The 24,381-nt window shown below is 39.3% G+C and overlaps 1 protein-coding gene across 2 annotated transcripts in view; it reads right to left on the reverse strand.

Moving 5' to 3' along the window:
• The window catches only part of DNAH10 (dynein axonemal heavy chain 10), a 110,407-nt gene that overhangs the window by 50,316 nt on the left and 35,710 nt on the right, over positions 1 to 24,381 (reverse strand). For both annotated transcript variants that reach the window (XM_048821400.2, XM_075120029.1), the window contains exons 19-44: positions 23,001 to 23,157; positions 21,533 to 22,009; positions 21,087 to 21,245; positions 19,964 to 20,080; positions 19,781 to 19,883; positions 19,363 to 19,541; positions 18,504 to 18,715; positions 17,161 to 17,317; positions 16,133 to 16,366; positions 15,903 to 16,025; positions 15,123 to 15,356; positions 14,388 to 14,611; positions 11,223 to 11,492; positions 10,962 to 11,145; positions 10,075 to 10,209; positions 9,512 to 9,664; positions 8,899 to 9,087; positions 8,647 to 8,793; positions 7,428 to 7,619; positions 6,901 to 7,019; positions 6,540 to 6,698; positions 4,968 to 5,103; positions 4,707 to 4,829; positions 2,760 to 2,894; positions 2,170 to 2,386; positions 938 to 1,057 (exon numbers count right to left, since the gene is read on the reverse strand). In XM_048821400.2, the coding sequence (XP_048677357.2) occupies positions 938 to 1,057; positions 2,170 to 2,386; positions 2,760 to 2,894; positions 4,707 to 4,829; positions 4,968 to 5,103; positions 6,540 to 6,698; positions 6,901 to 7,019; positions 7,428 to 7,619; positions 8,647 to 8,793; positions 8,899 to 9,087; positions 9,512 to 9,664; positions 10,075 to 10,209; positions 10,962 to 11,145; positions 11,223 to 11,492; positions 14,388 to 14,611; positions 15,123 to 15,356; positions 15,903 to 16,025; positions 16,133 to 16,366; positions 17,161 to 17,317; positions 18,504 to 18,715; positions 19,363 to 19,541; positions 19,781 to 19,883; positions 19,964 to 20,080; positions 21,087 to 21,245; positions 21,533 to 22,009; positions 23,001 to 23,157 (4,655 nt within the window). The remainder of the gene's footprint in view (positions 1 to 937; positions 1,058 to 2,169; positions 2,387 to 2,759; positions 2,895 to 4,706; positions 4,830 to 4,967; positions 5,104 to 6,539; positions 6,699 to 6,900; positions 7,020 to 7,427; positions 7,620 to 8,646; positions 8,794 to 8,898; positions 9,088 to 9,511; positions 9,665 to 10,074; positions 10,210 to 10,961; positions 11,146 to 11,222; positions 11,493 to 14,387; positions 14,612 to 15,122; positions 15,357 to 15,902; positions 16,026 to 16,132; positions 16,367 to 17,160; positions 17,318 to 18,503; positions 18,716 to 19,362; positions 19,542 to 19,780; positions 19,884 to 19,963; positions 20,081 to 21,086; positions 21,246 to 21,532; positions 22,010 to 23,000; positions 23,158 to 24,381) is intronic.

Raw genomic sequence — 24,381 nt, forward strand, 5'->3', positions numbered from 1 at the left:
GACTGTGGGTTGGTCTTTTTCACTGGTTTAGCAACTCCCTACTTTTTACCTTAGTAGTTATGTAAAACATGGTTCCTAACAATCCTTAAAAGATGAACTGTGAACTAACTCATTTTTTGTCCAACTCCAACTGCTTCTTTATTATATATAAAGATGGCCTGACTGTTCTTTTTTTCCTTGTCCTTTACATTAAGATGTATCATGAATATCAGTTTTCCACATTCCCCTGAAGGGTTTTGACAAGATCCTTGAAGAACTTGAAGGGTGACATCCCACAAGGCTGGACCTGAACAGTTGATCTCTGCCACTGAGAGGGAAGGAGTGTTGAGTCTAAGGCTATGTCTACACTTAAAATTCTACAGCCCCACAGCTGCAGCTGCACCAATGCAGCACTTAAATGTAAAAAAAGTTACTACAGCAATGGGAGGGGTTCTCCCGTCGCAGTAGTTAACCCACCTACCCAAGAGGCAGTAGTTAGTTGGACTGAAGAATTCTTCCATTGACCTAGTGCTGTCTACTCGGGGACATAGGTTGGCTTAACTATGTCGCTCAGCAGGGTGTGGATTATTCACAATTCTGAGCGACATGCAAATGTGTAGACTAGCCCAGCTGTCTAAGGTAACAGTCTATTATGATGGCACCATTCAAACCCTCCTAAGACCTTGCTGGAGTCCTCCAGCATGAAGAAGGCTATCAAAGCCCAATATTTCTAATTGGAAAAAAGGGCAAAAAAAGAAAAACCCCTTGCAGTAAACTTTAAGGCTATTGTTGTATATCACAAAGGAGCAGTAAAGAGCAAAAATATTTTTTTTTGCCTTGTCATTCATCTTCAGTTCCTGAATGAAACATCCCAGAATGGAATCCTGCACTGCACAGGTTATTTATTACTAGAGGGCTATAGATAGCACATTTTAGATTAAAGGATACCAACACTTACCTAGAATGTCAATAAATTTCACATCAAGCTTATGAAAGTATTGAGGAACTAGTTTGCTCCAAGGTATCCACTTTTTTTGATGCCCATCAAAATGAAAGTCATACAAAGTTGGAAGCTGACCTGCAATCCACAATGTGGTTCTCATTTAACAACTAAAGATCATCTGGGACATTGAAATATTTCAGGAGAAACATCATTTGACTAAGATAAATGTGCAGGGTGAGATTTTGTAATAAGAGGTGCAGCACAGAACTCGCAGCCTGGGGGAGTATCCTATGGTATCTTTAAGTCACTTTGGTGCCCTCTCAATCTTGGGTTACTCCAGGGGCTAGAGAGGCCCTGACAGCCTGTCTAAGTCATCTGAGAGACAAGGTGGGTGAGGTTATATCTTTTATTGGACCAACTTCCGTTGGTGAGAGAGACAAGCTCTCAAGCTTATACAGAGCTCTGCTTCAGGTCACCTCTCTGTAAGCTTGAAAACTTGTGTCTCTCACCAACAGAATTTAGTCCAACAAAAGGTATTACCTCACCCACCTTGTCTCTAATATCCTGGGACCAATATGGCTACAACAACGCTGCATGTCTACATTATGGCAGTCTCCCCAGACTTCCCACGGCCATAGTGAGCGCTGCCTAGAGTCTATGCAGCGCTGAATGCTGAGGCCTCCCCGACATGCCATTCCCACCCCAGCCCCCAGACCACCGCTATCCCAGGACTTGCAAGGGGGACCCTCAGGAGGAGTCTTGTGGCTGTCTTCCACAGTGTTTCCTGCCTGGGCAATCCTCCCCTGGGTGGAACTCTTCTCAGAGAGTGGGTCAGTACTTGAGAGTCATTCAAAGTCAATAGTAGCAGATGGCTCTCAGTGACAGTCCTTCAAAGAGGTGTCAAAAACACCTTTCTAGCACAAGACAAATGTCTGGAGTGCAGAACAACACGCTGCCCTCAGGCAAGTTTAGACATGATGTTCAACACATCTTGTATTTAACTGTGACACTCTGAGTACATTTCCCAGACCTGAAGCAGAGCTCTGTGTAGCTTAAAAGCTTGTCTCTCCCACCAACAGAAGTTGGTCCAATAAAAGATATTACCTCAGCCACCTTGTCTCTCTAATATCCTGCATACAACATACAATACAAACTGTTTGATACAGGCATATCCCACTCTGTCACAGCTGTTTTTTTTTAAAACAAGGGAAATGTCCCAGATTAAATTATAAATGACAAAATCCTACCTGGCAGTTCCCCTGGTTTAGCCATGACATTATCATCTTGAACCATTGACATTGAGGAAATACGTTTAATACTTTCATCAAATTTAATTCTTCCAGTATCAAGGAGGGTAGCACCTAAAGAGGAATACAAAGCTTCCAGGAAGTAGCATTCCAGAACATCAGGATCATCGGGTTCCAGCACTACTACGGCTTCCAGCATCATAGTCAACTGCGTCACCTGTGATAAAAAATTGAGAAACAACGGCTTCAGATGAAGTTCAGAATTATGATGACTTTTAATATGCCTTTTTTTCTTTTCATGCCTTTGGGGCAAGGCAATATATTCAAATGTGTTGTGATGATTTGTGTGCATATAGGTGTGTTTCTGCTAATATAGGTATTCATTAAAGTAAAATAATAGTGTTAGCAACTGACTGTCTTTATTTTAGTGGAAATAGAGGCGTATTTTGTCTAGAGGGCATACTGAGGAACACTTTGGTTTCACCGCTGTCATTGGCTTGCTGTGTAAACTTAGAAAAGTTATGTAGCCCCTCTGTGCCTCAGTTTCCCCTTCTGTAGAAGCGTCTTAATCAATACTCTTTATATCTTACCATATTTAAATCTGTTTGGGGAACAATGGTTTTCAGCTTCTCTCCTTGCTTGCCATCCACAATTCCTTCTACAATCATATCGATAAGGTATGGTACGTATTTTTCAAAGAGACGATTTAATTCAACTTGTTCTTGCTGAGAAAAAAGAGATAGGACATAGCCACATAGAAACATTAAAAGCCAGTTTGCTACCTGTCTAACCAACTGTAAGTAGTCTTAGGACTTGTCTAAGCAGCCCCATAATTTGGACTACGAGGGTATGAAATTCCACACACACTAGCATCCTGCGGTCTAACTGCCCTGTGTGGATGCTGCGGGTGTGAATGAGAAGGTATCTAGGTCTGTTTGAAAGATGACTATGTTAACATGAACTAGGTACCTTCTAGTCTGTGCCAGCAGCATCCACATGGGGCAGAGCACAACAATTTGGGACACTGCAATTTCCACCCCTATAGTCCACATTGTGACACAGTTTAGACATAGCCATAGAGATGTTCCCTGTACCAGAGGAGGTCTGGGTATGGTTCCCTCAAGAGGTGCAACATCATTCTATGGGCCAGATTCTCAGCAGGAATAGATCTGAATCAGCCAGCTGAAGGCAGTAGAGCTATGCCAACTAAAACCCACTATGCATCTGGTCCTTTGAATCCAAATCAACTGAGAACACTGAGCCAGCCCAAGGGTTAACTCTCGTAGAACTGAGCTGAATTCACAGAATTCTTGCTTCTCCAGTTTCCAGAAAGATCAGGACATGTTGCAGGAAGAACTTAATCAAGTGAGGAACTTCCAGGTATAGGAGGCCATTCTCTAGATCTCTGCTATAAAACTTGGAGTCTGGTGTCTTTCTGCTCACACTACAACTCTTATCAGCTGTATGAATGGATGACACATATTTGTTTGTACATAATACAGGGATACTTGTTATAAATACACTTTAAATAGATTATTCTTTTTTCTGTACAGGTAACCTTATTTTTAACATAGTAACAGACATGGTGGTGTACACTGAACAGATACATCATGATGCCTACTATTTTGTTTTAAAGTACCCTAATGAATTATTGGTATACTGGAAGATTACTACCTTTTATTTGGCATATTATGAAAAATCAGGGGTGGTGAAGATGGTTTCTTGGATTTATTACAGGATTATATTTATTTATTGCTGATAAAATTGGTTGAAGCCAGGGCATGGGGGTTACTCTAGAGCAGTGGTTCCTGAACTGTATTGGCTCACGTATCACCTGTGAAGTGAATGGCTGGAACATCAAGATCCCATACCAGCAGTGGAACTCTTTTACTAAAGTATATTATTCTATGTTAGTTCATTTTCATTTCCTTTTATCTTGGGATTTGTCTACACTTAAAAAGCTGCAGCTGCAACACTGCAGTGCTTCAGTGAAGACATTCCGTACACCAACAGGAGGGGTTCTTCCATTGGGGTAGATAATCCACCTCTCTAAGAGGTGGTAGCTAGGTTAATGGGAATATTCTATCGACTAGTGCTGCTCTACACCGGGGTTAGGTCAGTATTGCAGAGCTGTGGATTTTTCACCAGCCTGAGAGGCGTAGTTATACCACAGTAAATTCCTAGTATAATCTAGGCCTTGGTATAACAAAAAGCAACATGCAGCATATTACATAAGCAGGGGTCATGGATTCACTACTTTATAATATGAATCGGGTCATTCTTATGACAGTTTTTGGCTTTTATTCTGGAAATCAAGCACCTCCTGCTGATCTGTTTTTATATTATTTGTTTCCACACCAAAGAATTAAAGGTTAACATGCTCATTTTCTTACAGCTCTAATCAAACTTGGTAATAGTGATCTATCTGTATGACAAATGAATTCTAAAGAAATTCAGCCAATGAAGGTGCCACAATTCTATATTTAATTCAGATAGTTTCTGAAATCATTATCTTATCAAAACCAGCAATTTTCTACCTTGTTTCCTCTCTGGTTAAGCCATTTCTCCCAGTAGGGCTTATATTTCAAGTTTTTAGGATCTACAAAGACCATCCCACAACGGGATACGGTAGCAGGAGATGCATATTGTAAGTCTCCAACCTAGAAAACAAAGTTGCAATGATGGCCATAAATAACTTGAAACCATGAAGAGCACTTGTGGCTCCTGCTTTTCAGAATCTGCAGAGGCAGATGTAGTTAACCCTTTAGTTGTTGTTAAATGATGTGGTCATTACTCACCTCAAATAACAGAGCACAGTGAGTCTGCAGCCTGATGCGCTCCCCGTTGGCCAAGGTTAACAACTTGTTATCATCCATTACAGAATTCATATTTTCCACCCAGAGAGCATCCACATCTCCATCAAATAAAATGTACCTGCAGACATGTCAGACAAAGGGACCTTGAATAAACAAAAAGAAAAGGAGTACTTGTGGCACCTTAGAGACTATCTTTTTGCGGATACAGACTAACACGGCTGCTACTCTGAAACCTGTAGAATAAACAGTGATTCATCTTCAATACTCCCCTCATGTTTTGAAATTAACAGGGCACAGTCTATAGATTTATTTCCTTTTTTAAGTACTATCATTATCATCAAAGATGTTAGCTCAATTTTAGGATAAGCATATGAATTAACCCTAATGGAAGAGATTTAAAGGCTCTCTTGCCCTTTCCATCTACCTGCCTAGTTCGCATTCACCTTACTAGGAATACTGAGCTCACATTAACAGACTGCTACACATCTACAGGCTCAATTCATACAAATTTACTTTTGAGATTGCTTGCCTGCTGCGGCTCAAGCATTCTCCTGCCGAAGTACGAGAGGAAGATGTTCTCTTTGGGCCTGACCCAAAGTCCACTGACTTTACAGTATATCCACCTTGGAAAAAGCTGCCTAGTGGTGGGGAAAAAAATCACCAAATGTGTGGCACCACATGTGAGGGGGAGACGACTTAGTCGCCACTTGGAAGTTATGGTATACAATAGGGCAGAGGTAAAGAGCTCATAGGCAGATCTCCCCAACCTGCCTCAAACAGCTCCACAATTCCTCTCCCACCTTTATGGCCTCATGAGAGTCACTGAACTCCTCAGCTTTAGTTTCCCCATCTGTAAAACTGAAATATCATTACATATCTCATTCAAAGGGGTGTGTATTAGATGCTGTTTTCAAGTGCTTTCAACCAGAAAACTCTATTTAAGAACTAAGCAATACTGTTAGTTCCCTTCTTCACATGTACAGTGCACAAGGCCCACAGATGTGCAATGCACAGGGCTGCAATTGCAGAACTAATAATATGTTAAATTTGCGTCTGATGAAAGGCCATGACTATTGCCCAGTTTAAGGTAATTCAATGGAAAGGGAAAAGATAGTATCTTATGTAGCTTAAAATCACTCTAGTAATTCAAAATAAACTTAAGAGAATGATTCCTTACCTATACAGTACCTGAGGTTCTTCAAGATGATTTGTCCACATGGATCCGCTCATATTGCACCTGCATCTAATGCATGCAAGATCTCATATGTATGAGTCACATGTGCACCAAGACTGGGATCCACATGGACAAAGACTCAAAGAAGAACTGTCAAATACAGGTAACATTTTTAGCAGAAGCTATTGTCCCTACAGAATCAGATTGGGACACCAAACTCTTAGGACAATATCTTTGTTTGGTTCCTATCCTCTGGGTATGTTTCCTTCATTTTTCCTTAGGACTGTTAATCTAATTTGTATTAAACATAAAATAAAGTGACTGTAAAATTCAGAATACCTAAAAGTTACTAATATATTTTCTAATTCTTAGGTGGTTACCTTCGCTCTTTCTTATCAGTAGGTTTGTTGATTTCCCTGAAGATGTTTGATAGAACTCCATCTGTCCAATCTCGCGTGGTAGGGTCAAGAATACCATACAGCTCAATCACACTCATGGCTTTAGGGTTCAGCATATAAACCTTTGTCACTAATCCTAGCCTAAGCAGAGAGATAACAGAAAGAACAATATTACCAAACACACCACAGCCCAAGTTGAACTTCACACTAAACAAACACTACAGTAGGATAAAGTTTTAGGGAAGATCCAAGCATGACCACATAGGACTGCTGCAGTACATTTGTCCTGTAGACTATGCCCTTTTTCAAATTCTGATTCCCTTACATCTACTTCTGTGCTCACCTGGTTTGGGCCTGGCACAAAGTATTAATGACAACAGACTTGCCACCTCCAGTAGGTCCAACCACCATAGTAGTATGACGAGTTAACATTGTCTCATACATTTGAACTACTTTATCCACCTGAAAAATAACATGAACTTAGATAATTGTTTCAGAGTAGCATCCGTGTTAGTCTGTATCCACAAAAAGAAAAGGAGGACTTGTGGCACCTTAGAGACTAACAAATTTATTTGAGCATAAGCTTTTGTGAGCTAAAGCTCACTTCATCGGATGCATGTGATGCATCCGATGAAGTGAGCTGTAGCTCACGAAAGCTTATGCTCAAATAAATTTGTTAGTCTCTAAGGTGCCACAAGTACTCCTTTTTTTAGATAACGGTGTATACAAAACTCATATGGGCCAGATTTTCAGTTGGCGTATATCAGTATTGCTCCACTGACTTCAGTGATGCCACTCCAATATACACCACATCAGAATTTTACCCACTGTTTACAACAATAATGTTAAACAATTCAACATTTTTTCTACCTGGATTGGTAAAACGACATAACCACCTTCTTCCAGCACGTGTTCTACAGCATCGTTAAAGTTAGGGTAGCGGACTCGAGGACAATCCAGGCCAGGAAACAGGTCAGAGATCAGGCCAAGGAAGAGTGGTACATCTTCAAACACAAACTTAGGAAGATTCATATCTCGGAGAGCTCTCATCAATACCACATCCTAGACAAAACACAAAAGAATAGAGAATCCCCAAATATTCAACCAATTTTCAAAAGTGTAAATAGCCTAGAAAATATTTGTATAATACCACTATACAATTATTTTAACACAGTGTTAGCAATTTTTACTACATGCACTCCTGATATCTTTAGATAATTATCTTGGCACAAATTACTATTGGAAATAAAAGCCATTTCATCATGGTGAAGCTGATCAGTTTCAACTGGGATTTTAAATTGCAATTTTTCATTATATGACCCAAATTTCCAAACACTGGTGCTGGAATGTCCCAAATTACTGGTTGTTTCTTGAATTAATTCACACAAGCTCACTGTTAACGTACTTATTTCCTTTAGAAAACTCTGCAAAACCCACATTTGGGTATACAAATGTACTGGGAGGTATGGTACAATTAGCAGCTTTGCATGTGCAAATATGGGTTTTGATTATACAACTAGCATATAAGCATTTTTGGTGAGCATAATTTAGGTGTTACATTGGAAAATTTTAATCTCTATATTCATCTAACCTTTGCATCCTAGATATAAATATTAAGGCCCAGATCCTCAAAAATACACAGGTGCCTAATGGCAGTTAGGTGCCTAAATACCTTTAAGGACCTTGCCCTAAGACCTTCAAACATATGTACAAAGTATATACAAACTAAGGGTTAAAACAGCCATACACACTTCCTTTTATCTGCATTTTGTTGATAATGTGGCTACCCATATTTACATACCCTTTCTGTAAGCACTGCATGTAAGGAGGTGGTACCTGAACGTTGTGCAAGGAATGATGCTGCTCAGTAAGTAAATCATTAAGTGGGAAGACAAATGCCACAGACAGGAAAGCATCCCTATTTCTGTAGCAGATGTACAAACGGCATTCTCGATACAACCAAAGATACCATGAATGAACTGCTACATACAGTGGGTCAGATCCTCAAACAGTGATAATTTCAATGAACCTATGAGAATTTACACCAGTCATACTGGGGCAGTTCCTCAGCTGAACACAGTAAGTCTACCTCATTAATATCAGGTGATCCTCTCTTCAGTTCTCCAGCCATCACTAGTACTGACTTGAGAGCACGCAGTCCAAAGTCATAATGATGCTGTTTAGAAAGTTGCTCTCTTGCCAACTTGTATAACACTGTCATCTTTTTGGCAAGGGCCTATTAGAGAGTGAAGACAGAGAATCATAAGAAAGAAGTCCCAATCCACACACCACTCATGTACATGTTTTTATTTTACTTTACTTTGAAGTAAACTTTCCCTACCTTTGCCAAAAGAAAACCTTCAGAAAAGAGCATGATTTCACAGATTTGCTGGAGATCTGGTACAATCACAACCACAGGCCTGAATAAAGCTTTTACAGATTCAGGGAGCTCAGTACGGCCAGCATACCCAGGATTCATGGTGATAAAAATGCCCATTCGTGCATCGAGGGAAATTTCCTGCCCTTCAAACTAAAACATGAACAAATGTCAGACTATACTGACTCTGACATAAAAAGATAAAATGGCAAAAATTCTTTGCACTTCTCTACTATACCTGTTACCTGAGGATCTCAAAACTTTACAATAAATAATAAATTAAGCCTCATAACTGCCACGTCAGGTAGGTAGGTAGGTAGGTGTTATTATCCCCGTTTTACAGATGGGGAAACTGAGACAGGGAGCGGTTAAAGGGAAGTGCTCATCATCTCTGAAAATCAAGCCACTTATTTAAGTGCTTAAATATGCACTTAAATACCTAACTCTTAATACCCATGTGTAATATATTTGCACAGGTAAACTGCATCTTACGATAGGCTCCCCGAATCCCATGCCTTAAATACAAGACTAGCCTTCTTTCTCAAGAGGTTTTGGGTGGGTGGGTGTGGGTGTTTACCTGAAATGTTTTCAACTGATTCATTAGAGCATTTCGGATTGTCTGGATCTGAGAAGAGATGACTGAAAGCACAGAAGCATCTATACGATTAAATTCATCAAAGCATCCCCATGCCCCACACTGGGCAAGACCGGAGAAAATTTTACCAACTGCCTGAAAACAAAACAAAAACAGCCCAAAAAAACATTCAGCACATTTTGGCATATAGTACACCTGTAAAGGACTTAACAAAGCCTATGGTTACTTGTCTGCCTTCCCACTCCACAATCTATTGCTAGGCTTATTCACTCTATGCTGGTGGCCCACAATGAGCTTAGAATCTTATCATCTTGCCACTGATTCTCACTGTTACAAGGCAAAGCCAGAATCCTGAGCTCCAGCCATCTCAGGAACTTAAACAAGAAACAACATTTTTTTACTATATTTAATTTTCAACTGCATGGGATTTGTTTGTAATTAGAATAGGTCTTCTGCAAAAGCTAAGGACAAGTCATTTAGCCTGGTCTTTGTGCATAATGGTGCTAATATCATGTTACCAGAGAACACAGCCTTCCAACTCTTACTTTGAAATCCATGCCTTCGCCGCAGTTTGTTACAACACACAGCAAGCCCAGGGCTTTGGCCAGATCCTTGGTTGTCTCAGTTTTCCCTGTACCTGCTGGCCCTGCAGGTGCTCCTCCCAAAAACATGGATAGAGCCTTTTGGAAATAAACCACAAAAGCAAGGCTGAATGGAGCAGGGTAACACACTGCAATTCAGCTCAAAGGCTTCCTACAGTACAATATAGTTTACTGATGTGGATATCATATAAACTGTTACACCTGAGCCTGGGTTTGGGTTGTTTAGCAAATATACTAATTAGAAGAGCAAGTCAGTCAGAGACTGCATCGCACTCATGAATTTCATGATTTATTTCTGCGTCATCCCCATTTGTGCTCTTCCTTCACCTCCCACAGCTGCCAGAGTGCCTCTCTCCTAGCATTTCCAGTTCTGGCTCCTGCCAGTCAGCTTTTACATTGCATGCACCTCAACAGCCTCTCCAGCAAAGATTGATCCGTAAGCATGGAAAGTCAGCAGAGGATTAGGCAGAACAGAAGATGGGCACCAGAAATCAGAACTGAAAATACTGGCTGAGGTCGGAGTTTTTAGCAGCCAACAGCAGAGGAACTGGAGATCTCACAAAGTGGCTCCACCATCACTGTAATAATGCCTTAAAATGATCAGCTTTCAGCCATGATTTTAATAAAACAACCAGCCTTGAAGCTGATCTAGCCTTTTACATAGTCTTTAAAAATTTCAAATCACATGGGATTTTAACTGAGTTTAAATATACTTTTATATAATGTGATCAGTTGCGGAAACAGAAAGGGGCAATAAAATAATCATGTTGTGAACCCCAAGAAATATATTTCAGCAGAATATCATATGACAAAATCCCTTTAATATATACCTGTGTGAGCGTTAGATAGATACGATCTGTAAGGGGAGTGATGACTAGTCTTCCATTCAAGCCCATATATTCATAACCATAGGAAAAGGTGCCAGTGCACTGACGCACATTCAGGTCATCCGGCTCTCGATCCCAGTAAAAACGCAGCTGGCTTTCCCATTCAAACTCTCGAGCTTCCATGATGCTATAAAGGAGAAAGCAAAAGATTGTGAGTACAGAATACAATCTCTCTGGAATGATCTCAGCGGGTCAGTGGATTACCTGTCTCTTACAAACGTATCAACAATATCTCTGGCATGGACATCAATGATGAGAACAGTATTGTATTTTTTTCTGTCATTTCTATTTAACGGCTTTGTGATTCGGGTAACCACGGCATCAATCTGCTCGTGCATTCTCTTAGCATAAAGTTTCATTGCCTGTTTTTCTCCTTTCTTTACTTGGTGAAAGACGTCTTCCATCTCCCAGGTCCACCAGACCTGATTAGCAGCCAGCACCATCATGCCTTGATACATCAACATCCAGTCAACTCTATGGAAAATATGGATAATATATTTGAAAGAACAGTTCTACCCTGAATGTTTGGAACAACTATGACACAAATCTGTCTTTCTAGAGACAAGAGAGCACTCTGTAAAGGTGTCTAATACTATTTTAAAAAAACTAGGAAATTCCCCCACAACAAAACTAACTTGTAGTTAAAGGTTACTTAGTGCAATTAATAACAAGACAAGAAATACCATTACACAAATCATCAACACTAAAAACTAGGGCTGTCAATTAATTGCAGTTAACTCATGCGATCAACTCAAAAAAATTAATCCCGATTAAAAAAATGAATTGTGATTAATCGCTGTTTTAATTGCATTGTTAAACAATAGAATACCAATTGAAATTTATTAAATATTTTCAGATGTTTTTCTACATTTTCAAATATATTGATTTCAATTACAACACAGAATACAAAGTGTACACTGCTCACTTTATATTATTATTTTTTATTTCAAATATTTGCACTGTAAAAATGATAAAACAAACAGTATTTTTCAATTCACCTCATACAAGTATTGTAGTGCAATCTCTTTATCATGAAAGTGCAATTTACAAATATAGACTTTTTTGTTACATAACTGCACTCAGAAACAAAATAATGCAAAACTTTAGTGCCTGTAAGTCCACTCAGTCCTACTTCTCATTCAGCCAATCACTAAGACAAACAAGTTTGTTTACATTTACAGGAGATAATGCTGCCAGCTTCTTCTTTACAATGTCACCTGAAAGTGAGAATAGGTATTCCCATTGGACTTTTGTAGCCGGCACTGCAATATATTTACGTGACAGATATGCTAAACATTCATATACCCTTTCATGCTTTGGCCACCGTTCCAGAGGACATGCTTCCATGCTGATGATGCTGATTAAAAAAATAATGCGTTAATTAAATTTGTGACTGAACTTCTTGCGGGACAATTGTATGTCTCTGGCTCTATTTTACCCGCATTCTGCCGTATATTTTGTGTTATAGTAATCTCGAATGATGACTCAGCACATGTTGTTCATTTTAAGAACATTTTCGCTGCAGATTTTACAAAACACAAAGAAGATATCAGTGTGAGATTTCTAAAGATAGCTACAGCACTCGAACCAAGATTTAAGAATCTGAAGTGCCTTCCAAAATCTGAGCGAGATGAGGTGTGGAGCATGCTCTCAGAAGTCTTAAAAGAGCAACATGCCGATGCGGAAACTACAGAACCCAAACCACCAAAAGAGAAAATCAACCTTCTGCTGGTGGTATCTGACTCAGATGATGAAAATGAACATGCGTCGGACCGCACTGCTTTGAATTGTTATCGAGCAGAACCCGTCATCAGCATGGACGCAGGTCCTCTGGAATGGTGGTTGGAGCATGAATTTTTAGCGCATCTGGCATGTAAATATCTTGCAACACTGGCTATAACAGTGCCATGAGAACACCTGTTCTCACTTTCAGGTGACATTGTGAATGAGAAGCGGGCAGCATTATCTCCTGCAAATGTAAACAAACTTGTTTGTCTGAGCGACTGGCTGAACGATAGGACTGAGTGAACTTGTAGGCTCTAAAGTTTTACATTGTTTTATTTTTGAATGCAGTTATTTTTTGTACATAATTCTACATTTGTAAGTTCAACTTTCATGATAAAGAGATTGCACTACAGTACTTATCTTAGGTGAACTGAAAAATTTGTTTTTTACAGTGCAAATATTAACCAAAAATAAATATAAAGTGAGCACTGTACACTTTGTATTCTGTGTTATAATTGAAATCAATATATTTGAAAACACAGAAAACATCCAAAAATATTTAACTAAATCATATTTATTGTTTAACAGTGTGATTAATCACGATTAATTTTTTTAATCGGGCGATTAATCACAATTATTTTTTTTAATTGCTTGACAACCCAACTAAAAATCATTAAAAACTAAGGAAATCACAGGCTCTGGTTATGTACACAGTGCTGACAACAACCTTAACTCACAGTTATGCACACAGATGTTTAAACAAAAAAATGTTCATGGCCCAGCACCCAAGCAACCTTAGCTCTCTCCTTACAATAAGTCGAAATGAACCTTATCCATTCAGCACACAGCTTCACTCTGAACTGTCCATAACAATTTAACACTGTATTCCTATCTGCACAAAGGTTATATGACATGCCGCCTCAGACAAGCGTAATATCAGAAATACTTTACAAATTCAAGAGTACATTAACATAATCTATTGTATCTATTGATTTATCGTCTATATTATTGAAGAACATATTTATCTATGTATATCTATAGTGCCTATCACTGACGTGCATAAGCACATCCAAATACTCATCCAGTCTTTTTCTCCTGAGCAAAATAATTCCACTTACAAGTGGACACGTGTCAAAGGACACAAAGTTAGTGGGTGAACAGATCCTAAATTCCTAAGCAAGTTCATAAAATTATTCTTTATACTGAAAAGCAACTGTTAGTGTCAGAACACTTGGGCTACAGAATAATCCCCAATATATAATCAAGGATGTAAATTACATTTCCAGTTATTCATTTGGAACTTATAGAATTAGATTTTGTTCTTCAAATGTAACACTTTAAAAGCATTTTTAAAGATAAAATTTTTAAAGATAAAATTTTTACAGAGAAACAGAACTACAGGGACAGAGTTAAAGTTGTTTAGATGCTGGGCACTGAGATATTTTTCTGTTTAACTGTCTGTGTATGTGAACTGGGTGGCAATCAATTTTTAATGGACCCTTGCCATACAGAGTAAGAGAAGGGAACTATATTTAAATAAAAAAGGAAGTCTCTACAACACTTTCTGTATGGTTTATATAGACTTCAAACTATTAATGGTTTATTATGCTCCAATTGTTATCTTTATCACTTTGATTACTTCACCTGCTTCTATCTTCACAGTATCGAAAAATGGCCTCTTTAGTAATGAGTCTGTTTGTTCTTCTCATTTCAACCAGAACAGCTGTCATCCAGTTCTCGACTCGGCCTTCTGCTGCAATGGCCCGCCGGAACTCCATCACTTCTCCTTCGGCTGAAATCATGGCTGTTGCAATTTTTTCACCACTATCACCCTCCTGAAATCTCAGGGATGCTATGTTATCATACATCTGAAACATGCCAGCAGAGGAACACTTTGTACTATCTGTACTAGGTTCCTAAGATCTGGTACCTCACTTAACCCCCATTAGAGTTCAGAATCAGGCTCTGACCAATCAAATATAGCAGACAAATTATTTTTAAATATTGACAGCCAGATTTTGCACTGATTTATATCCCATTAACCCAATTGCAGAGAGTGTAAATGAGCACAGAATTTGGCCCCATTAAGATTTTTGAGAAAATACAAATTTATCAAATGTTATAGAGATGGTTATTCCATAGTAGTTCACTATGGGGTATGCTGAATCTTCCTCCGAAGCCACTGGTACCAGCCATTGGCACTGACAGGACACCGTACTGCATGGATCACTAGTCTGGTCCAGTGTTTCCTGTGTTGCTATTACAGCAAGTTTAGTTTGAAAGAAACACTAGCAGGCTCTTAATAATATGTATAGTATAGAATCTTCCACCTGAAAATCATAGTGCGCATGGGACATTCTTATAAGCAGGGTGCTTTACCTTTATCATGTGTTCCTGAACACAGAGTGGGTCACTACTACCAAGGATGCTGAGCAACTCATCATCAGATATAAAGAAAAATCGGGGGAAAGCGTTCCGCTTTGAATCCAGATAATCGTTCAAGCTTTTCTGACATTTCTCTAGACCATCACTTATCTGCTGGAGGTCTGTGAGTCGATTTGGGGCTTCACAGCATTTTTTTATCACTGGGTCTTTTACGGTGTCACCCATTATCTACAGACATAGAAAAGAATCTTTAGAAACTACTAAAGGTGACGCTGAGGAGCAAATTGAGTTAGATTTCTCTTGTGACAATACTGAAACAATATAGGATATTATTATATATAGTCATAATCTTTATTATTATTTACTATTTCTACAATACTGCGGAATGCATGATGCCTTAGACAGATAAGTCGTGAAGCGCTTGCAGCTGCAGAACCTTTATTACTGACCACGATGCAAGAAATGGAAAGGATCCAACCTGACAATCAGATCCCAGCTTAAATGTGTATGTCTGGCAATTAGGAAAAAATATTTGTACTTGTAAACTGATTTCTGTGCCAAGTAAGCTCACTGTCACGTTGACATTTTTACAATCAATTCGAATAGCTGGGAGTATCACTAGAGAGAAGTACTTGCTTAGTCATCACGAGAAAAAAAATGTTAGGGCACTGACATCTATAAATGGAGGATTGCAGTTCAATATGGAGCTAAAAGCAAAACATATCACGTAATTCTCTCAATCACAAGCTGTTACGAAACAGGTCAGTTACTTGCCCTTTTAAATATCCTGTCTATGTTGTCAAATTTTTTTGCTTCCTCTGGAAGCTGTGATCTTATATCCCCACCAATAAAGATGCTCTCCAGGTACATCCATTTCCTCTGAACCACCATCCAGACCTAGAAGAAGAGTCAAGTGTTACAATCAAAGAAACAAGTTCGATGGAAAATCTTGATCATGAAAAACAAAAGCTAGAGACAAATTAATCATTCAGTTTCTTCCCTACCTCAATAACTTCACCAACCAAGGACAGAGTTTTTTCCCAGTGGTGGACTGTTGATAGAAAAGGACCTACAAATCGACTGCCTGAGATACTCTGAAGATTGACAGCATTGTCATCAAGAATCTGAGTAATTTCATCGACCGATCCCAAAATAAAGCCTCGCTCTTGAATGCCTTTGAAATACCTCACTACAGTGAACTTCATGTTCTCCCAAGTTTCCACTATCTCCTTAACACCCTGCATGTGAAGATAAAAAGAAGCCTGTTTCAGTCCTGTAAAACTAGAGGACAGTCATTCTAACATCAAAATGAAAATCGCTCATTTAGGATGGCCTTTACACAGATTTTTCCAGCTCTAAAGGGCAGGTCTTCTCTAAACAGGGACAATGTATCCATCAGATCTCTTCTTAGTGTGCATTATGAGTTTTATCTGCTAATCTCAATGAGAGAAATAAGTTCTTTCTGCTTTTTATCACTATAGAGCCAACACAGCTCAGAGAGAGATGGATTTGGTTCCATCTAGTGCCTCATTAGCAGAGCTATCGTCTCAGTTACCTCCATTGCAGCTCCAGTGAAAATAATCCAGTTATACTAGTATCACTGAAGGACTAATCTGAGCTGCAGAACCTTTATTACTAGCAGTGATGCAGAAAACGGAAAGCATCCTGCTTGACTATCAGATCCCAGGTCAAATGTGCAGGGCTGGCAGTTAGGAAAGAAAATATTTTTAATTGTAAACTGATTTTTGTGTCAAGTAAGCTTTCTGATAGACAATAAACATGGAAAACTACCCTGACTCTTTTACAATCACTTTTCAAAGTAGACTCGCACTTTAAAACCCATCTAATCCAAACAAGGATCACACAAATGGCTAACATAACCTTTTTTGGCAACTAACGGTTAAACTATTTATTGCTATTCTAAATACCATTTGATAACTAAAACTGAAAGATCAAAAACAATGATGAAAATAAAAACCTCTGTTGTCGTAAGTGTCTTCGAAACAAGCTAGGTATTATTTAAAAACTTTACCTTCTCAATGCTAAGCTCTTTAACAGCAGATCCCACTATCTCATTGATAACATCTGAGTACTTATGCAGCTCCATAGCAAACATATTCTCCAAGGTAAAAGTTGCTGTTGTCATTTCAAAACTAGTGCCAGTTCTCTCCATAAGATCCTTCCAATGCCTGGAAGAGTTTCAGTAAATCAACACGTTATAAACAAGACCAGATATTATCAATAGGGATCAGCTTAAAGTGCAGGGAATAATACTATCAAATGAAGACAAATTGGAGGGAACATTCATTTCCTAGACACTCCATCTTCTCATCCCAGCCAAACACAGGTTGGAGGTTAGCTCAGCAGCTCATTCTTTACTTCCCACCACTCGGTGGGGGTGTGGTTTTGGCAGTTCCATGTAATGCAGGTAAGAGAGATGAACTGGTAGCTTTGAGCTGTCAAGCTGTTGTAGCAGAGAAAGGGTGGTCTGAATGTTAGGAGAGCTGGTGAAAGGAAGGAGGAGCATTGACTTGATCAGGTCTCAGCTACCTCTGTTTGAGATCAAACATAAGGAGCAAAACATCGATCAGCAGCCAGCTTTGAACTAAGCACAACCAGTGGTTATCAGATTCCAGCAGTGTTTCTAGCATTCCAGACTAGAACTACTAGCATTAGACGCTAGACCAGTAGCTATAATATGTATAATATGTAGTAGTATATGTTCATTTGAGTGCACAGAATAGGTAATTACATGGTACTATCACATTTATATGATCAACCAATTTATTTGAGCATGAGCTTTCGTGAGCTACAGCTCACTTCATCGGATGCATACCGTGGAAACTGCAGCAGATATTATATACACACAGAGATCATGAACAATACCTCCTCCCACCCCACTGTCCTGCTGGTAATAGCTTATCTAAAGTGATCATCAAGTTGGGCCATTTCCAGCACAAATCCAGGTTTTCTCACCCTCCACCCCCCCTACACACAAACTCACTCTCCTGCTGGTAATAGCCCATCCAAAGTGACAACTCTCTTCACAATGTGCATGATAATCAAGGTGGGCCATTTAATGCACAAATCCAGGTTCCTGGATCCACAACCTGGATTTGTGCTCGATACAGTCTAGAATTATATTTATAATTATATTTCATATTTAGAATGAGACTTCATATTTTACATAAAATACACACAATATTTACACATACTGCATCATCTTGTGCAATCTTAGTAATTGGATATCAACTATTATGGTCCATAATATGCAAAATGTTTGCAAGATTTCAACATCTGGAATTAACAGTTATAACAAATAAAAATAAATGTCCTTGCACATATAGAAAATTCCTTAAACAAACTGGATCAAACCTGTCTCTCAATGCTTCATTTTTCAAATCAAGCAGCAAAGGAATGGAGTCCTTGAATGCCTTCATCTTTGTTTCCAGGTGATAAGCCACCGGCACACTGCGCATTTGCTTGGGCAGCTTTCGGAGGCTTTTAAGAAATCCTTCAATTCCTTCTTGGAGAAACTGCACATTGAGATTTACCCAGAGGGTCTGCGACCATTCCTCTTTAGCAGCCTGGAAACAAGATAGATGCAAACATTCATAACATTTCCTTTTAAGTTACTATGAAAGGAATGTGACAAAAATATTTATTATTTCTCCTGCAATAGCATTCAGAGGCCCAGTCAGCATCAGGGTCCAAATGTGAAAGACGCTGCACAAACAGCATAAAAGGCAGTCCCCTGCCTCAACAATCTTATAGTCTGATTTAAGACAAGACACAGCAGGGGAAGCAGTAATAAGAACCCGCTTTACAGAGTCACAGTCTGGCTTTTAATATGAGGACATCTTAATTATTCCAAAATCAGTTAAAAAAAAAAAACTCATTCAAAGACCAACTAAGGTCACGTATGGCCAGCCTGAGATCCCTCTACTCACAATGAGCACTGCACCTAACCACAGGAGCAGTCCCACTGAAGTCAATGAGACTACTTGGGGAGTAAGATGCTAACCAGCATTAAAAAGAGTCAGAATCTAGCCCTAACTACAACATTATACTTCCTGGACCAGTGAGTATAACTAAAGCACTATTCAGGCGATCTACATTCTGGTAGTCAGAAGGATAAAACAATCACAACTTATTTCAGTCAAATGGATAGGAAAAGACTTGACTGCAATTAAAGGAAAGTTCTATATTATACATATTTTTATAGAACACTTACTCTTTGCAACTTATAAATTGCATAGATCTGCTTTAGACCCCTCATATCCTTCTGCACTTTTAATAAGTCAGGGTACATTGTGATTGGAATGTCAAAAAGTTTCTCAGCATTAGCCAACTCCTGACGATTTTTCTCATGTTTTTCCAATTCCTTATCAAAAATATCTAAGAGCTCCAGTCCTGTAACGAGAAGGAAAGTCTGCTAGACAAAAATTTTTCATAGGTTATGATGGGTAAATAATGCATCATTTTTGTATACACATATATACAAACTATATTTCTTCAAATGTCATACGGTGAATTGTTCAGTTTGTATCTTAAGAGGGAAAACATTCTGAAAGTTCATAGGTTTCTGTTTTCAAGTGTATTAGTCTTCAGACTACTTTAGGATGTAACTACAGAGACATAAGTCTTCTTACCTTTGTCAAGATTCTCCCCAACAGCACCAGGCCCCTCAGTAGTAAATCTGTGGAAAAAATCTGCTATTTGGCTACTGTAGTCTCCAATCTGCTCCCTTGTAATCTAAAGGGAATATTGTTTGAATTAGGGTTTTTTCCTTCCTTTTCTAAATGTATTTTAAACATGTAAGGTAAAAATATAACCTCTGTGAATGTCTTTTTGATGCTTCCAAGGCTGTGATCAACTTCCGATGCATCAAATAAGAGAATCTCCCACATTTGCTTAATCTTGTCGACCAACTCTCTCTCTTCTTCAGTTGTCTAAAGAGAACACACATATGAATACAAAGTATGTGAGCCAAATCCTGCAACTCATACTCACATGAAGGATCCTGACAGAGGATGAAACTGATCCATGGTGCAAAGGCAGAACAAGACCTTCCACATCATGAAAGCCTTTCATCAGTACAGTGAGTAACCTTGAATAAGGCAGTACATGCACACCACGGAAAGGATCTTCTCACCAAACGACACAGGCTAGGGTAGATGGCCATGAGGTGAGTGCACCAGCACAGGGATCATGAGATGGACATTTTTGCAAATCTTGTGGTTTCAACACCCACACAGCTAGCACAGAGAGCTGCAGCTCCTATTCCAGCTCACAGGGCAGGAAAAGAAGATATGGGGGCGAAGTGCACAGCAGCCCTGCTCACTGACCCTGAGTTAGAGTGGTGGATTTCACCTCCCAAACCTTACTGCACTCATGGCTTGATCCAAAGCCTATTGAAGTCATGTTTTTCCAACTCTTTATCAAAAATATCTAAGAGCTTCAATCCTGTAAAGAGAAGGAAAGTCTTCTAGACAAACACTTTTCATGGATTATGATGGATAAATTATGCACCATGTATGTATACATCAACACAAATTCCACTGATTTCAGTGAGCTTTGAATCAGGCCTCCATTCTGCATAAAGCCCAGTCACTTAGGCTTTATGTGAGCGGAGTGGATTTCCCCTATAAAATGGTACCACTGACTTCTGTGGGAATACCCTCACAAGTAGGAATTATTCACAGGAAAGTAAGGGTTACATGATCAGGCCTTCAGTTATGAAATATACAAAACATTATTTAAATAACCTGAAACTGAGCTAAACAAATGTACAGCAATCTAGTAAATGTCAATCTGGGAGTAACAATGTGAAAATATTACTTTTTGATTCTATTAAGACAAAATAGTTTAACTAAACTTCATTCGTTTACATGAAAGGTGTTTGTATCTGAAGCACAAGTATAAAATATCTATGGGATTAGATATAAATTCACTTACAGGAATGTTATATACTGCAAGGGTACGGTATCTCTCCTGAATGTCTAAATATTTCAATTCCACCTGTAAAGAAATATCTTTGATCTCTGCAATTGTGCCAAGAACAAATTTGAGATCTTCCAAAGAATCAGGCGCTTTCCTAAGGTTCTGTGATAATCTCTATAAAAGAAAATTACTTTTGAGAAATAGCAGTAAGAGAATAATTAGGCAAAAACATAGACAATTAAGTACAATTATATTAAGTCAGACCATGTAAAACAATTAAACAATCTGTATGTATTTTTTTAGTTAGCAGTTAGTTAATTGATGATAAAGATGAACCCAACAATGTCTGATCGAGATTTCTTTTTCCCTCATAAAATAGGAGGCTTAGGTCATCCAACTGTGCAGCACCACTCAGAGCTGGTTAGAAAGACTGATTATCAGTGAGCAGAGAAAACATCTACCTCAATATCTTCCTGAAGACTGAAGAGTTCCTCTTTTGCAGACTCATTGAGAAGTTTTCCAAGAGAAGTCACCCAGCCTTTTGCATTTTCCTGTACTGTGTAGGCTAAAGGGCCCAGGTTAAGCCTAATGCACTGTTCATCTTTAATCAAGGGCTGTTGAGTCACTTCTTGAGCTATCTTAATATAGAACTGCAACTTTTCATCAAAGGTGACACAAGCTGGTTTCTTTGCAGCAAACTTCTCCATAACAATGGCTTTATCTAATTTCCACAGAGGGCGATATCTCTTCCATCGATTCAAGTACTTGGTGAGAGAATTCAGGAGCTTGTGTATGTTTTGAGTGATGAGAACAGCCTGTTCGATTATTAGTGGATTCTGAGAGATGTCATTAAAAAAACTCAAGGTGATGAGTTCGTCTTCTTCAGCGCGCTGAGGGGGGCAGTCAATACAGGTGCCGTGCATCCACCGTACAAAATGCTAGAGTTTTAGTATTAAAAAAATAATGTATTAATGGGGGTGGGTGAAATTAGTGACGGTTGTTAGCCTTTAAGTAGGAGATTGCTGTACTAAAATCTCAAGGCTTAATTCTGATCTTAAGTATGCAGGCATGTTGGACTTTTAAAGTTAGCTGTTGGGCATTTGACAAAACAGGAGGCCTATGTATCTGAGATCAGAACTGAATTCAGAGTACCCTACAATACCAAATGCATTCTTCCAGGCATTGTTATTTGGTCTGTTTTTCAAGTCTGTCGCCTGAGGATGTCATAAGCTAGGCCAGAGGAGCAGGTACAGGTCAGTCAGGCTCAGCAAGAAGGTAGAGCATGAGCAGTGAGTTTTGGAGTGGGAAGGTGGAAGGCAGGACTGACCTGTATTTATATTTTGGGGGAGGGGGGTTGTCTGTTCATCAGTGCAGGGTAGGGTTCCTCCTAGAACATTGTGTTTCTTTTCTGAAAAGAAGCAATGAGCATCCTACGATTGTGAACAGACCCCTGGCCGGATACCTTATTCCCTTGGGCTAGTATAGGAGTTATGCCCCTTCCTGAGTGCTAGGTAAGCAGCCTGCCCTGCTGCTTGTGAGGAGGTCAGTGGTTATAGGAAAGGTTACCTACACCTCTTTTCCTCCTTGCACACACATGCACCGGAGGGTAGGATCCAGTCTTAATTACATTTGGATGCTATTTCCCTGCTGGTATTTATGTATGTATAGGGCCAAATCCTAAAGTTCTTACCCAAGCAAAACTCCTGATGAAGTCAATGGGAGTTTTGCCTGAATAAAAACAGTATGAAGATCTGAGTTTGGTCTTTTGTCATTAGCACAGTTTGTAAAATAAAACAATATACTGAATTTTCTTATTCCAACCAATATAACTGAAATCTTCCCCTTGACATTTGTGCCAATCCAAACATAAAGCAAGAATAACTCATTGTGTCAACAAGCAAGCCCTGAATAATCTTTATCAATAATCACCTTAGTGACTTCAACACAGTCTCTGATACAATGAACACTCATTTTGTCAATTTCACTGGCATTAGGATGCAGGATTATCTCAGGAGCAGATAAAATAGTTTCTGTTTGGAATAGTGGGACATCCCGAAGAACAGCTGCATTAAAAGCCTGCAAATTCCTGCAAAAAAAAAGTTGGACAATCTTAATCCTGCATTTTATAGCTTCATAGATAGGCACAGATATGTGACAATAAATAGCAAGAATTGCAGGCATGAGGTCAAACTCTCCCGTCGGATATGCAAGTCGCTCCCAATTAAGCCATTCAATGCTGACTTCAGTGGGAGGCCCACATATGCATCTGAGGACAGAACTTGTCCCAGACTGCCATGTATAGACTGGTTTGATTGGTAAACTCTTAGGGGTCTGCAAGAAAACAGGCAAGAAATTGAACTCTGGTAAACTGATTTCACAAACATTCCCAGAATACAGCAGAACTGCCCTTTGGCCCAGCCTAACTGGCACAATGGGGCTATAGCAAACGCATAATCCACTCTCTGAGCGCCCCGGTGCAGTATGCCTCTAAAACCAGGTGGTTAGTCAGCTCCACAGCTGCTCTCCACCACAGGGGGCACACTCTGGAGCAGGCTGAGCGTGTAGAATAAGAGGAATAGTGTGGATCAAGGATTGGAGGAGGTATAGCCAGTGTGCTTTTACACCCAGTGATTCTGAACCCCTAAAATGGCCCAAGGGGCAACTGTAAAAGGCATTCAAGTTAGCCTGCATCGGGGTTCACACTGGCCCCTAGCAGCCCCAGAATAGAGAAGATGCAAGCCTGCATTCTTCTCACCCTTTGCTGACATGGGTAGCCTCGCAGGGATGAATCTGGCCTGCAGTGTTCAAACTCCCAGACACTATGTCTGATATATGCTGAATGCAGCCTTTTCATCCTGCAGAAATTGTACCTTAACCCTTCTTCTACCAAGAACACAATAATACCCATTTATACAGAATTAGAGTTCTCTATAGTACCCTTCTAAACATTTCTTGAGCCCTTGAGTAAAAGCTAAAGCACTCATGTTTCAAGCAGTGTATGGACTGGGTGCTTTAAGTGAATTTGGGGTGTAAAGTTGGGCCAGTGAAGGGTAAAAAAATCAGCAAGCTGGTTGACCTGTAAGCAACCCTTAAGAACATACCAAAAGGGTATTGCAATGGTAAACAGGGCCATTCCTTGTAGATAGCTATCAAAGCTACGTTAAGTAGACTAGAATTATTAACCCGTTTACCTGTAGTGTTAGAGAGCCAAAGAGTAAATGCTAAATATGTCTATGTCTACATGCATCCTATTAGAAATCTAACAATGTGACCTAATTAGCTTGTAGATGCAGCAATTGGCCCCTCTGCC

The sequence above is a fragment of the Caretta caretta genome, chromosome 15 (genome assembly GCF_965140235.1).
Source record: "Caretta caretta isolate rCarCar2 chromosome 15, rCarCar1.hap1, whole genome shotgun sequence".
Classification (NCBI taxonomy): Eukaryota; Metazoa; Chordata; order Testudines; family Cheloniidae; genus Caretta; species Caretta caretta.